Source organism: Emiliania huxleyi (genome assembly GCF_000372725.1).
Source record: "Emiliania huxleyi CCMP1516 unplaced genomic scaffold EMIHUscaffold_228, whole genome shotgun sequence".
NCBI lineage: Eukaryota > Haptophyta > Isochrysidales > Noelaerhabdaceae > Emiliania > Emiliania huxleyi.
In genome coordinates, this window is record NW_005200351.1 from 47,477 (window position 1) to 61,272 (window position 13,796).

Consider the following 13,796-nt stretch of genomic DNA (forward strand, 5'->3'; position numbering starts at 1 on the left):
CACACACACACACACTCACACTCACACTCACACACCACCCCTACCCCCCTTCTCCTCCAACCCACCGACCCGCCGCTGCCGCCGGCCGATCAGCCTCTTCACCGCGGCCCGCCCCTCGCAGGTTGCGCACACGGCGGGGCTGCACGTCGCGGCCGTGCTCGCCCACTTCGGAGTCAAGGCCCTCGGCGCCTGCTTCAACCACACCGGGTACGACGTGCAGCTGCGCTTCTGTGGCATCGAGTACTCCGTGCGCGCGCACGAGACGCACCACCGCAAGCCAAACACCAACTTTGCGCAGTACGTCATGTTTTGGGACAAGCTGATGGGCACGTACAAGGAGTACGAGTCGGGGGTCAAGGCCTCCGCAGCTGCCGCCGCCACGCCCGCCAACCTGTCCAAGCCGGACGCGGCGCGGCTTCCGGCGTGGGCCGACCCCGCTGTCGAGGCGCGAGAAGGGCGCGTGACAGAGCGACCCCAGCCCCGCGCCGGGTAGGCCTAGCCCATGGTGACCGCGTCCCGCCCAGCCCCTACCCACGTACCGAGTCGCTGCCGTCGCGTCTCTGACTGAGGCGTAGCATGGATAGAAGAGGCGCTGCTTTTATTTGTGAGACGAGAAGACTAGAACTAGAAAACACGTGTTTTAGAGGAACTAGACAAGTGACACAAAACGACGCAAGGTCAACGCGTCAAGGAACCATTGGAGGAATGGTTGGGTAGTAGGGGTAGAGGGTTGCCCATGATTTAGACCTGCTCGCAGGCGAGCGCTGAACTAAGTACTAAGCCCGAGAGGGACGTCCGCCGCAATTCGGACAATGCTCTTTCCCACGCCCGCCACATGACGCCCACCGCCGCCGCGTCGGTCGGCGCGCGCCGACGCCGACCATCACCACCGACCGACGGCTCGCACGGCCGTGCGGTGAGCAAAAATTTGGGTCGCTGCGCGCCTGCCGGATGCTCTGCGACGTCTGGACGCTCGCCAGAAACGCCAGGAAGCTTGCCCTCCACCCCTGGGCCCGAGGGCGAACGGCAGTGGTCGGCAGCCTCTGCGACGCTCCGATCGGCTCCTCCACCTCATCGCCTGCGACGAGCCAGCATGGCTCGTCGCTCGACGGCAGCCTGCCCAGTATGCTCTTGGCATTCTGTACAGCCTCGCCAGGCTCTCTGAGACGGCCTGCAGGGCCGGCGCGGACCGCCTCGGGCGCGATGGCCCTCCTCAGTACCTACCTCTTCGATGCCTGTCGGCTCTCCAATCTCGTCGCCGGCGGCAGGCCCGCATGGCGCGCTGCTCGATGGCAGCCTGCTCAGTACGCCTTGGACAGTGACTTCTGCCTCGCTGCTCTTCCTGCAGCCGCCTCCGGGACCGGCGCCAGCCGCCTCGCCTCGCCAGTGCTGTCTAGGCCCACGGCGCGTGAAAGTCAATTAGCAAATTCATGACCAAGTAATGACACATATACACTTGGAAACCAAGGTCCCCTAAGTTGGTCAATACGGGGTGCCGACAAAGTTTTGCAAAGACTCCACCTGTTCCACACGAAGAGGCAAATAGGAAGGTTCCATAGAGCGGACCCATTAGGGTGAGCCACAACGGCTCGTAAGCGACCACCCTGCCATACCCAGTTGGCTTCCACCCGTCTCTGCCAAACCAAAAGAAGTTGAGCACGAAGAACGCAGCGGCGGTGATATCAGCTACGGCCCCCCAAAAGTAGCGCCCGATACGACCCCAGCGGGTCTCATGCTGCCAGGCCTCTCCGCATCGGCAAGCACATAACATCTCAGCCACCACCATGCCAAAGAAGAAATCTGGAGCGCGCGCCTATTTGCAACACAGATGCGTGTGCTTCTCGCCATGTGGGGAAGGTGCTTAGCACATATCTCAACGCCAGGGGAAATCTGTAAAGAATATACCAGTTCCACCACCGCTGGTCGTCCCCCGCGTTGCATTTGTCTACGTCCCCAACGATGAGACATCCAGTCTGCTTGCCAAGATCAATCATCGCCATCGACACAATCGGCCCATGCATGAGGCAGAGTGAAGCTGCAAGTGCACCGAGCATGCGGAGTGTGATGCCGTCGGCAGCGGAGCGTGTGTGTCGCAGTAGTGAGTGTGTAAGAGGGAACAGCCACCAGGAGAACGACATACACGATAAGGTCCACCCCGGCCCGTTGGGGAACCAGTCAGAACCTGGTGCGAAGGCTTGCACCAAGAAAAGCGACGTGATGGCACCTCCAGCGAGAAACTCGTCATGGCGCTCCCACCTCGTGACGCTGTAGTAGAGGGCATTCAGCACGTAAAAGAGGTAATACGAGGCCACGATTGCCCCAAATCGCAGGCAGTAGAAGCGCAGGATGCTCGCGCGGTCAGTGTACCGCTTCTCGCGATACGCATACATTGTGATGAACCCCGAAAGGATGATAAACCCCTGAACCGGGACATATCCACGGCCAAGTAGAACCTATATGCAGAGCTCAGGGCCTGGTCACGTTTACGGGAGGCGCAGGACTCGCGGCGATCAGGGGAGTTTGGCCCCAAATGGGTCGCGAGACGGCCGCGGCCACTGCGTGAGATGGCCGCAGGTGATCCAAAACGTAAGTACACAGCGAATGCCACTCACATGCTCGAGCAGCTTGCGCCGCACAGGGACCTTTTGGGTCTGCATGCGACTGTGTAATAGTTATGGGGTTAAACAAAGCCAATGATGCCAATGCGGGACCCGAACACCTCTCCGACGCGCTCGATCGACTACGACCGGCCGAAATCATTCGCCGATCGGAATCGCATCAATTGCGATGTCTCCCTCTATCTCCTCGCATCTCCAAGTATCTCCCCGTATCTCGTATCTCCCGGTATCTCCCGGTATCTCCCGGTATCTCCCGGTATCCCGCCATGCCGCCATATCCCGCCATATCCCACCATATGCATATCCCGCCGCGGATACCGCGAAAAGTTTCGGCCAGACCAGGGATACGACACACTGGGCACCCGCGCACCCCCCCGAGAGAATCGGCGCGCGCGCGCACTGGCACGGTCCCACGCGGATGCCTCTCGGGTGTAAATAAATAAAACCCTCTACTGTGAGATGGGTAAAAAGGAACAGCAACACAGGTCCCCGCCCGTGCGATCTTTGTGCAGGGTTCTTTGTCAAAGTAACGCGACTTATTTGTGGGGGTGCGGGTGGACGGTAGTGGTCGGCCTGTGGTCGGCGATTACGCGTGGCTGGGTTCACAGCGATTGTAGGAAAATGAGCGGGCACACTTGACGGTCGCGGCCTTCCGACTCGCGCCTCCGCCTCACTGGCACTATTGTAGCCCTGGCCGGTGCGCGTGCTCAGTTGAAGTTCCGGAGTAAAAATTCGAACGCGTTCTCTCACGGTGACCAAGAAATGTCCACCTCACAGGCACCTCCGGAGGCAGGCCGCCGCACGCCGGCGACACAGCTCCAGCTGTCGAACTGACCCGCAGCTCCTCTCAGAGCGGGAACTGTGACGAAAGTTGACGGAGGCGGTTGTCAGGAACCATCATACGGATCACATGGTGGCTCTTTCATGACGGGAGACCGCCCGACCACTCCTGGGTGGCACTGCCACCGGTGTCGCTCGACGTCCCGTCGACAGCGTGCCGACAGCGACACAGACCATGTGGGACGCGTCGAGTATCGACCTCTACTGCTTACCCAGCCTTCGAGTGTATCCTGGCTGTGGCCCCACACCCACTGGTGTCCATCTCAGAGACCGCAGGAGGTCATGAGGGTCGATGGGAGTGCCAACCCCACAATGCCTAAAAACCCAGCCCAGTAGCCGGGGTCATCCTCCCGATGGGGGACTAGCACTAGCCGTCTTCCACATGGTCCCTCGGGTCCCTGCTGCTCTTAATCTCTTCGTACACATCCTCCCCTGGCCCTGCTGATCCGTGATCTCCGCAACCGTCCTGCTCCACCTTCCCTCTCCGCTCTCGTCTCGCCCTGGGCCTGGCCCCCCCCTGCGCGTCGGATGTGCAGGTTGACCAAACTGTCGGACAGACTCCCGACGATCCTCCCTGTGCTCGAAGAGAGATCTTTGCACTTTTTTCGGTATTCAGACACAATCACAAAATCACAGCCCGTGTTACTTGGCGTGCCGGTGGGAGGCCTTTTCGGATTTCGCGCTCCGGCCACTGCCACCCACTCTGGTCTAGCGTCACGAGATGACATCGGTGTGGCCCGCCCCCGCGTCGACGGTGACCAGCGAGTCGGTGTCCGTCTCGTTGGTGTCCGTCTCGTTGGTGTCCGTCTCGTTGGTGGTTGCGAGGGTCGCCTCGGCCGTCTCGGTCATGGCGGTCACAGCTTCGGGGTTGGCCGGAGGAGCGATGAGGGCGGCGAGCTTTTCGAGAGCCGCCCGCGACGACGCGGTGTTCTTGGAGAGGCGTGCCGCGCCGAGGGTGACGTCGGAGAGGAGGGAGCGCGCCTGCACGGCCAGCGAGAGCGCGCGCTCGATGGTCGTGGAGAGGTCGGGCGCCGAGGGCGTCTCGAAACCCGAGGGTTGCGAGAGCGAGGAGATGAGGAGCTCGACCGAGGACTGGAGGTCGGAGGAGAGTGCCGTGGCCTTGACGCGCACCTTCTCAAGGCCCTGCTCGGCCGCGTCCTTGGCAAGCGCGGGCAGGCTCTCGGTGACGAGCTGGCGCGTGTCCTCGGCAAACGCGTCGGACTGGATGTACTCGCGGTACTCGGCCACCTTGTCGTACTGAAGCAGGGAGATGGCGGTCGCCTTGAGCGCAGCCGCTGTCTCGGTCGGATGCTCGCGCGCCTCCTGGAGCGCCTCAAGAGCGCGGCACAGCCGCTTGTCGGCGAGAATCGCCTCCTTCTTCTCGACGAGTGACGCCTTCTTGTCGGCCACCTTGGTCAGGAACGGCGCGGCGCGGGCCTTGGCGGGCGCGAAGATCTTCTCCGCCGCCATCTCCTTGACGGGTGCGATGAGCTTCTCGGTCGCGAGGTCCTTTCCCTCAGCGATCAGCTCCGAGCGCCCCTCGGCGCTGCGGGCAAGCACCACCCGCGCGGCCACGGCCTCCTTGGCGTCTGCGACGAGCGGCGCATAGTCGTGGTACTTCTCGGATAGGGTTGGGTAGTAGAGCGCAGCCTCCTTGATCAGGTCAGCCGTCTCACCGTAAGAGACCAGGCCAGTGAGCGCCGAGCGCTGAGACTCGGAGAGGAAGGCGTCGGCGCCCGCTGCCGAGAGCGTGCTCTGGACGAGGTCGGCGCGGAGTTCGCCGTCGGTGTAGGCGGCGATGAGCTGCTCCTTGGTGGGCATGCTCTCGTAGATGCTGCCGAGGCGCTCCTTCGTGGGGAGTGAGTTCAACATAGCCATTGAGTCTAGATGCGCTCGATGCTCGGTCGTGCGTCCTCCTTGAGCGAAGCGAGGAATTCCGACTCGCTCAAGGAGGACGCGTGTCTCCGCTCCGCTTTCTTCTACTGCCGGAGCCGTTGGTGAGCACCAGACGGCAAATAGACCGACTCGTCCGCATGTGGGCTGTGGCCTGTTCGCTGGTGCCATCGATCTCCAATGTATGTACGGAGAATTTTACCGATTGTGCCGCGTCCCGTGCCCCCGAGTTCATTTTATAAGGGACGGCGAGAAGAATTTTACCGTTTCGCAGGACACTGGGCACGGGACTGGCGCGCACTGGCACTAACACAGGTACACCACGGGAGCCGCCTAAGCGACTCCCGCGAGGACGGCGAGGCACTAGGTCTTAGCTCCGTCCGTCCGTCCGTGGATAGGTAGGGTGTGTGTTTGTTGCCACTGGCTGGCCCCTCCCTCCCACCCAGATAGGTAGGTAGGTTGGTCTGGGGTCCCGTACCATGCGGAATCGACCCTATCCAGTGCTCAAGTGCTCAAGGTTGGTCTTGTTTGGCCCAAAAGGGCCCTGCAATAGGTAGGGACCCCCTATTTTCGCCTTTTCATCTTTTTTCGCTTCTGGGGATAGGTAGGTAGGTAGGGCGTTTTGGCGCGAGTCAGTGTCAACAGACCCCCTACCTATCCGGGTAGGAGCCGGGGAACCCGGTACCTAGGTACATCACCAACCTACAGTTGTATCGGATACAGCCAACCTCGGTCATAGTTACAACAAACAACCCGACGTGTGGACGCGTGCAACATTGGCAGGGGCGGCAGGCGCTATTCTGGCGATGTCAAGGTCGTCTGCCCCCTCAGCAGCAGCGGGGAGCATGGTCGGAAGGGTGCTGTTGTCGCTTTCGGCAAGGCGTTCTACCGGAACATGGTCGTGGGGCATGGGCCCTGCTGCGAGGAGGGAGAGGGAGGGCGGGAGGGAGAGGGGGGGACAGAGGAGTGTGAGGGGTACGGGGGCGAGGGCATGGAGGGGGAGAGGAAGAGCAAGGGCGAGAGGGGGCAGGGGACGGGTCGCTGGCATATTGGGGGGAGAGGGTGGTGGGCGGCGACCGCCGCATACCGTCCTATGGCGGCGAGTATCGCTACGCCAGGGAGGACAAGGACGTCGACGTGCAGCTGCTGCTGTTCGAGTCGTTCGGCGGGTTCGGGAAGGGGGTCGGCGAGATCCCCTGGAAGGCGGCGGACGTGCTGCAGAACAAGCTGACGCGGGCCCAGTACCTCGATGAGGCGACTTGGACCACAAGAGCTGGCTGGGGCTGCAGAAGCAGCGTATCTCAGTCGTTCTTCACACGGGTTACGGCCATCGCAGAGCAGATTGTGAATGAGCTTGCCTGCGGCGAGGGCGGTCGAGTGCACGGAGCTAAGTGCCTCGCCGTCCTCGCAGGAGTCGCTTAGGCGGCTCCCGTGGTGCGTGGTGTACCTGTGTTAGTGCCAGTGCGCGCCAGTCCCGTGCCTAGTGTCGTGCGAGAGGGTTTCCTTATGAAATTCTTTCGCTGTGTTAGTGCCAGTGCGCGCCAGTCCCGTGCCCAGTGTCGCCAGCTACGAATTCTTTTCGGTCAACAGCCGCAAGCAACAAAAAATATATGTGGCAAGACGCCCTCGCCACTGCTGGCTGGGTGCTCGCCGCCTTGCTGCTTGCGCGGCTCAAGCGATCGCAGCCGCTCACACGCATCGGCGTCAGCGCCAAGCTCCCGTTTGCGCACGCTGTGGTAGCCGGCGACGTGGTGTACCTCTCCGGCGTGACGGCGCAGGCAGACGGCGATCCCATCAGAGAGAGCGACAGCGTGGAGCAGCAGACGCGCAGGGTACTGCGCGTGATCGACGAGCGGCTGAGCCGCGCCGGCACCGACAAATCTCGGGTGGTGCAGGCGCAGGTCTGGCTCAAGGACATAGGTCGCGACTTTGCTGGCATGAATGCAGCGTGGAACGAGTGGGTCGGAGATGATGATAAGCCCACGCGGGCGACGGTCGAGGCTGCGCTGGCCAAGCCAGCCATGCTCGTGGAGATACAGGTCACCGCGGTGCTATGAGTGTGCACAGATTGTCCAACCAGAGAGCGCCGCGGCGAAAGCCCGCACCACACGCACACAGCAGCTGCAAGCCCCAGGTTGTCCCCAATCCCAGGCAACTTCTCCTCCGTAGCTCCGTTGCGGCATGGTACTTGAAGAAGAGAAACTCGCTGTGGTCTCTCCGCAAGGCCTCCCCGACACATGACGCGGGCTCTACTCGGCTGACGGGACAGGGCCCCAGCATCGGCTGGGGCCAGGGCCAAAGCTGCCGATGCCCAAATCACTGTGAGTCGTGATTGGGGGCTTTCGCTGTAATAGTAGAGCCGAATCGCGTTATGAAAGGTAGCTTTTTTTGTTTTTATCGTCCGTCCTGCTCGCCTTTGGCTGCAAGGCGCTCTCCATGTCGGCGCCGCCGGACTGGGAGCCGTGCTCCCTCGGCCGGAATGGAGAAGGCAACGCCGACACTTTCCTCAAGCGCAACCATGGCTACGGCTACAACGACATGATTGCGCTTCCGACACTCACCAAGGACTCTCTGCTCGAGAACCTGGCTCGGCGGTACAAGTACGAGGTGGTGTACACCTATGTGGGTGACATCGTCGTCTCCGTCAACCCCTTCAAGAACGTCGGCAACACCGGCAAGGCCATCCGCAACAAGTACAAGGGCGGCTCTCGCACGGCGCTGCCTCCGCACATCTATGCACGTGCGCCATAGACGGGGTCAGAGCGGCGGAACCCGCTGCAAATCTGGCGCACACACCCGTCGAGGGCTCGGCATCCAGCAGCGCCGCTGCGCGATGGGGCGCGCATGGCTGCCTCGGAACCGGCCCGTGACCCAGCCCCGCCGCGTGGCTGCAGGCGCTGGTGGACCACGCCTACAACGAGATGGTGCGGAACGAAAAGTCACAGTCGATTCTCATCTCGGGCGAGTCGGGCGCCGGCAAGACCGAGGCGATGAAGATTGCCCTCTCGTACATCGGCGAGGTGCGCGCGCGCCTCAGACAGCCACCTCGTCTCACGGGCCCGCCGCCCAAGCCGCACTACCAACCTGCCTGGCGCTCCGGCGGCAGGTGTCTGCCAAGAAGGGCCAGCGAGTCTCGGACGAGGCGCGCCGCGCGGCTAGTTGTCTAGACCGAGGCCCCGCCGTAGGACAGGGGCGGCGTCACCCGCAGCGGGAGCGGACGCGCGGCCGAGCTTTGCACGAACGCCACAGGTTGCGTCGCGGCTGATGCAGACCAACCCCATCATGGAGGCGCTCGGCAACGCCAAGACGGTGCGCAACAACAACTCGTCCCGCTTCGGTGCGTGGCGCCGGCTCGATCGCGGCCTCAGCCGCCAGGCTGCGCCTCACGCCTCCCCTCCGTGCGGTCAGGCAAGCACTTTGACGTGCAGTTTTCGGCGAATGGCGTCATCATTGGCGCCCGAAGCCCCATGCCGCAGCCCGGCCACGGCCTCGACCTGAGCTCATGGCCCGCACCGCCTCTGCAGGCGCCTTCACGTCGGCCTACCTGCTCGAGAAGCCGCGTATCACCGTCCACCTCGAGGGCGAGCGCAGCCCCCATTCTCCGGCACTATCTCCTCCGGAGGCCGCCCTCGCTCACGCCTCTCTCGACGCGCCTGCCAGGCGAGCGAAACTACCACGTCTTCTACATGCTCGCCAAGGCGCCCGCGGCGGTGCGCGAGTCGCTCGGGCTGACAAAGTGGCAGGACTACAAGATCTGCAACCAGAAGGGCACCGTCGCGGAGGTGACGACTTGGAACGACGCGGCTGAGTTCGAGGACATGCACGAGGCGCTGCTCAAGGTTGGCTTCACCGAGGAGGCACGGCTCGAGCTGTACAAGATGCTCGTCTTCGTGCTGCAGCTGGGCAACCTCGACTTCAAGCCCGGCAAGGAGGGCTCCGAGGCCAAGGACCCCAAGCAAGTCGAGGCTTGCGCCGCGCTGCTGCAGGCGGCTCGCCCCGCCTCTACACCCGCCCGCCGGCGCATCCCTCTCCGCCCCCAATCCCTGTAAGCCCCACCCCTTCGCTCCTCCCCCAGGTGACTCCGCAGCAGCTGATGGACGCCATCTCGTACCGCACCATGGGCGGCGGCAAGCTCTCCACCTACAAGGTGCCGCTCGAGCCGCGCGCCGCGACAGCGGCGCGCAACTCGCTGTGCGCGCACATTTACTGCCTGGTCTTCGACTGCGTCGTCTCGGTCATCAACGACTACATCAGCGTCTACAACGCGGCGCACTGCGTCGGGCTGCTCGACATCTTTGGGTTCGAGAACTTCAAGACCAACTCGTTCCCCCAGCTGTGCATCAACTTTACCAACGAGTCGCTGCACAACCTCTTCATCGAGCACGTCTTCAAGCTCGAGCAGGAGGTGTACGTCAAGGAGGAGGTCGAGTGGAACTTCGTCTCGTACGAGGACAACCAGCACATCATCGACCTCATCGCCAAGCGGCCGATCTGCGTCCTCGGCCTCCTCGACGAGGGCTGCGCCACCGGCTCCGGCAAGGACTCGACCGTGCTCGACAACATGCACGCCACCTTCGCGCAGCCAAAGTACAAGGCCTACACCAAGCCGAAAAAGTCATCGGCGCGCGACCCGCCGCTCCGTGCCGCCGCCCGCGGCCGCGGCCGCGCTCGAGCCCACCCCCGAACCCCGCCGCCCGCAGGACCGCACCTTTGTGCTCTCGCACTACGCCGGCGAGGTGGTGTACACCATCGAGGGGTGGGTCGAGAAGAACAAGGACGAGCTCTCGCCGGACGTGCTGATGCTGCTCGAGGTGCACTCGCAGTTCGAGCGGCTGAGCGAGCTCGCGCGGGCCGACACGCAGAAGAAGCTCGAGGCGGCCGAGAGCAAGGCCAAGCCGGGCAAGCGCGGCGGCGGCGGGATGAAGAAGAAGACCGTCGCCAAGACCTTCTCGGAGCAGCTGGCGACGCTGATGGAGAAGCTACGCGCGACGGAGCACCACTACATCCGCTGCCTCAAGCCGAACCAGACGCTGCAGGCGGGCGACTGGGACAACGACTTTATGTTCAAGCAGCTCGCCTACTCGGGCACGCTCGAGGTGACGCAGATCCGCAAGGCGGGCCTCAACGTCCGCCGCCCGCTCAAGCACTTTTACCAGTACTACAAGATTTGCGCAGACGACCCCTCGGCGCTGCGCGCGGGGACGGTGACGAAGCGGACCGAGCTGCTGCTCAAGCAGCTGGGCGTCGACGAGAACAAGTACCGCGTGGGCAAGACGCTCCTCTTCCTCCTCAACTTCGAGATCATGGAGCAGCTCGACGCCATCCGGACGGAGCGCGTCGCCGAGTACGTCATCATCCTGCAGTCCTACATGCGGATGCTGAAGCCGCTCCTGCATTACAAGCGCGCCAAGCGGTGCATCCTGCGGCTACAGGGCTTCTGCAAGTCGTGGGAGATCCGGCGCGCGTACTGCGAGGTCCGCGCCGCGGCCAAGCTGCTCGAGCGGTGGACCCGGACCTACCTGGCGCACCAGAAGCTGCTCGACATGCGGGAGAGCGACGACCCGGCGCTGACGCCCGACAAGAAGCGGGAGGCGCTGCTCAAGATCCTCTACCCCGCCAAGCACGGCCGAGGCCGCATCGGCCTCTCGGGCAAGCGCCGGCCGCTGCGGATCCAGCCGACGCGCACCGTCGGCGACGACGCCGACGAGGACGAGTTCGTCGAGATGCCTCGCTTTGAGGTTGCGTACGAGGGGTGGCTCGTGTGCAAGGTGGGCCAGATGGGCAAGTACGAGAAGCGGTGCGGCACAGCGCGCGCGCCGCAAGCGCGCAGCCCCATAGCTCCTCACCTCGCCCTTCGGCCCGCTCGGCAGGTACGTCTCGCTGAAGCAGGGGACCCTCTCGCTGTACGTCGACCATGAGGCGCTGCAGGTCTCGCGCCCCGCGGCCCGCCCGCGCGGCCGCCCGCTCGCCCCCTCCTCACCGCTCCGCCCGGCAGGTGGTGCACTCGCTCAACATGGCCTCATGCGCCGTCAGCCTCAAGTCGGCAGCGATCGAGGTGCGGCGCGCCGACGGCGCCGGCCTCTTTTTGCAGAAAAGGCGGCGGTTTAAGGCCTCGCGCTGGGGCGGCGGCGACGTCGTCGTGTTTCAGCGGGATTCGCTCGCCCCCGAGGCGAGCGAGGCGTGGGCGGAGAAGCTGCAGGCTTCGGCGGGCGAGGCGCGCGCCGTCGACGGGTACAAGATGCAGGTGAGCCTCGACGGTGACCAGGACGAGAAGCCGGTCGACCAAAAGGTGGCGGCGGTGATCAAGGAAGGGTACCTGCGCAAGAAGAAGGAGGGCACCTTTGGCAAGTGGGAGCGCCGCTTCTTCGTGCTCTACAACGACGGCAAGCTGCGGTACTACGAGTCCAAGGCCAAGGCCGAGGAGAAGGGTGCGGTCGACCTGCGCTGGTTCGCCCTCAAGGAGGTGGAGGAGGAGATGGAGGTTGCCGAGGACGACACCGGCGAGTCGGCGGGGCTGCGGGTGCAGGGCCAGCTGTTCAAGGTGGTCAAGGGGAAGCAGTTCTCGCTCATCTCGGGCAAGCACGCCCTCTACATGGCGTCGCCAGAGCGCGAGCTGTGCGACGAGTGGATCGCGACGCTGCAGCAGACGCTGGCGCTCCTCTACCAAAAGTCGCCCTTCTTCAACCCGGAGGTGCTTCGCGTGTACATGATGGACGGCTCCTTCACGAGCATCCCGCTGACCGAGAACACGCACGGCCGCGACGTGGCCCGCTTCATGTGTAAGAAGCACGGGCTCAACAACGAGACCGAGTGGGGGCTGCTCGAGCTCTGGGACCACCCCGGTATCGCGGGCAACATGACCGAGCGCAAGCTGCCGGGCGACGAGCTGCTGCTCGACCAGACGCTCGTCAACTGGGAGCGGGCGGCGCGCATACGCTTCGGCATCATCTCGCAGGTGCCGGCCAGCTCCTTCCGGCTGGTGATGCGCAAGGTCACCTCGCTGCTGCCGCAAGCGCGCACCAAGAAGGAGCAGCAGCTCGAGTTTTGCCAGGCGATGTCGGACTTGCGCGAGGGGCGCTTCACCTCGCCCGACAATAGCGAGATCTTCGACCTCGCCGCGCTCGCCATCTTCAAGGACCTCAAGGAGGGCATGACGGAGGAGGAGCAGGACGACGACCTCGTGCTAGAGGCGTGGCGTCGGAGCGACCCGCCCCGCCCTCGCACCACATTGCGCTCACGCGGCTGGCCTCGCGCGCGCGCGCTCTGTAGGAGGGGCAGCTGACGGACCAGCTGCACAACTACCTGCCGTCGCACATGTTCCGCGCGCTCGCCAACAAGCGGCGCGGGCTGCAGGACTCGATGGTGGAGGAGTGGGATCGGAAGGTCGTGCGCGCCTTCAACGAGCTCACCCGCGCCGAGCTCATCGAGACGGAGAGCATGTCCGAGGCGTGCAGTCCCTAGCCGCGAACGCCGAGATGTTGCTCGCACGAAGAGCCGCGGAGCCTTGGGGTCGGGGGGGGGGGGGGGGGGGAGTTGGGGTCGGTGCTAGAGGGAGGCGGTGCCGCGCCTTAGGCGGGGAGTGCACACCTGTAGGTGCGGCGCATCGTCCAGTCCTTTCGGATGGAGACCGAGCTCAATGCCGTTGCCGCCACGCGCATGTGCATTGAGCGGGTGCGACTGGCGCCGCTCTGCTTCTCGGCGCAGTACATCGCCGAGATGTGGTCCGTCGACAAGATCCTCAAGGTGCGACGCGGTCGGTGGCGGCGGGGAGAGACGGGGAGTGGGGGTGTTGGGAGCGCTGCGCGGCGTCTCCTCTCACACGGCGCCGCCCCACACACCAACACCCACAGGTGCTGGTCGTGATCAACGCTGGGGGGCTGCACGTCTACCGGCTTGGGCCGTCGCCGGTGCTGATCTCGACCTTCAACTTCGACACGCTCGTCTCGTGGCAGTCGATGAACGACATGCTTATCATCAACATCATCTATGCCACCAAGCACGACCACAACAAACGGCGAGCGAGCGCCCCCTTGCAGTTTGCCCTGCCCGCTCGCCATCTCGATCCCACCCCCCGGCCCCCATCATGCGCCATCCGCTCACACGCCGCCCCTTCCGCCTGCAGGCGAGAGAAGCTGCGCTTCCTCACGCGCGAGGCGATCCACATGCGCAATATCCTCACAAAGTACGCTGAGGTTGTGCTCGCCAATCTGGTCAAACGCATGCGAGAGCGCGACGCGATGCAGCGGGAGGATGACAATTGAGAGAGGAGAGCCGTGTGTGCATACTGATGTACCGATCACCGTACCGCGTAGCTGGGATATTTTCAAAAAAAGGCAGTGGGAGGGCGGGAAAGGCCTCCTCGCGGGCGCCGGACAGGGTCCACACCCCGTACATAAAGATGTGTACGGGCCCCCGCACGGAGGATGGGAAGCCCCCTTGAGAGAG

The 13,796-nt window shown here is 63.9% G+C and overlaps 5 protein-coding genes across 5 annotated transcripts in view; 3 read left to right on the forward strand and 2 right to left on the reverse strand.

Moving 5' to 3' along the window:
* EMIHUDRAFT_366657 (hypothetical protein) overlaps nucleotides 1-614 on the forward strand; it is a 1,525-nt gene extending 911 nt beyond the window's left edge. Inside the window, exon 3 of the mRNA XM_005779704.1 lies at nucleotides 94-614. Within this exon, the coding sequence (XP_005779761.1) occupies nucleotides 94-493 (400 nt within the window). The 3' untranslated portion in view covers nucleotides 494-614. The remainder of the gene's footprint in view (nucleotides 1-93) is intronic.
* Nucleotides 615-1,393: 779 nt separating this feature from the next.
* Nucleotides 1,394-2,657, reverse strand: EMIHUDRAFT_235917 (hypothetical protein; the record flags this gene model as incomplete). The annotated part of the gene is made up of 5 exons (XM_005779705.1): nucleotides 1,394-1,473; nucleotides 1,567-1,744; nucleotides 1,869-2,035; nucleotides 2,183-2,420; nucleotides 2,613-2,657. The coding sequence occupies 5 exons, from the start codon at nucleotides 2,655-2,657 to the stop codon at nucleotides 1,394-1,396; spliced, it is 708 nt and encodes a 235-aa protein (XP_005779762.1).
* Nucleotides 2,658-4,001: 1,344 nt separating this feature from the next.
* Nucleotides 4,002-5,361, reverse strand: EMIHUDRAFT_443219 (hypothetical protein). The gene has a single exon (XM_005779706.1). It carries the CDS (start codon nucleotides 5,334-5,336, stop codon nucleotides 4,173-4,175), a length of 1,164 nt encoding a protein of 387 aa, XP_005779763.1. The 5' UTR covers nucleotides 5,337-5,361; the 3' UTR covers nucleotides 4,002-4,172.
* Nucleotides 5,362-7,069: 1,708 nt separating this feature from the next.
* Nucleotides 7,070-7,405, forward strand: EMIHUDRAFT_48386 (hypothetical protein; the record flags this gene model as incomplete). Its single annotated transcript, XM_005779707.1, has 1 exon — nucleotides 7,070-7,405. A coding segment is annotated over one exon (336 nt), but the record flags the coding sequence as incomplete, so codon positions are not given.
* Nucleotides 7,406-7,764: 359 nt separating this feature from the next.
* EMIHUDRAFT_457194 (hypothetical protein) lies at nucleotides 7,765-13,697 on the forward strand. The gene is made up of 14 exons (XM_005779708.1): nucleotides 7,765-8,091; nucleotides 8,156-8,217; nucleotides 8,246-8,371; nucleotides 8,458-8,493; nucleotides 8,601-8,688; nucleotides 8,760-8,885; nucleotides 9,012-9,310; nucleotides 9,427-9,900; nucleotides 10,052-11,279; nucleotides 11,392-12,531; nucleotides 12,621-12,797; nucleotides 12,945-13,094; nucleotides 13,202-13,365; nucleotides 13,474-13,697. Exons 1-9 carry the CDS (start codon nucleotides 7,788-7,790, stop codon nucleotides 11,267-11,269), a joined length of 2,733 nt encoding a protein of 910 aa, XP_005779765.1. The 5' UTR covers nucleotides 7,765-7,787; the 3' UTR covers nucleotides 11,270-11,279; nucleotides 11,392-12,531; nucleotides 12,621-12,797; nucleotides 12,945-13,094; nucleotides 13,202-13,365; nucleotides 13,474-13,697.
* The last annotated feature ends 99 nt before the right edge of the window (nucleotides 13,698-13,796 follow it).

What these genes read in the sequence shown, in the direction of transcription:
- EMIHUDRAFT_443219 (XM_005779706.1), bottom strand. Translation starts at nt 5,336, where the DNA reads ATGGCTATGTTGAACTCACTCCCCACGAAGGAGCGCCTCGGCAGCATC.
- EMIHUDRAFT_457194 (XM_005779708.1), top strand. Translation starts at nt 7,788, where the DNA reads ATGTCGGCGCCGCCGGACTGGGAGCCGTGCTCCCTCGGCCGGAATGGA. An exon ending in CCCTCTCGTACATCGGCGAG is followed by an intron (nt 8,372 to 8,457) that starts GTGCGCGCGCGC and finishes CTCCGGCGGCAG; the next exon opens with GTGTCTGCCAAGAAGGGCCA. An exon ending in GCCTCTGCAGGCGCCTTCAC is followed by an intron (nt 8,886 to 9,011) that starts GTCGGCCTACCT and finishes CGCGCCTGCCAG; the next exon opens with GCGAGCGAAACTACCACGTC.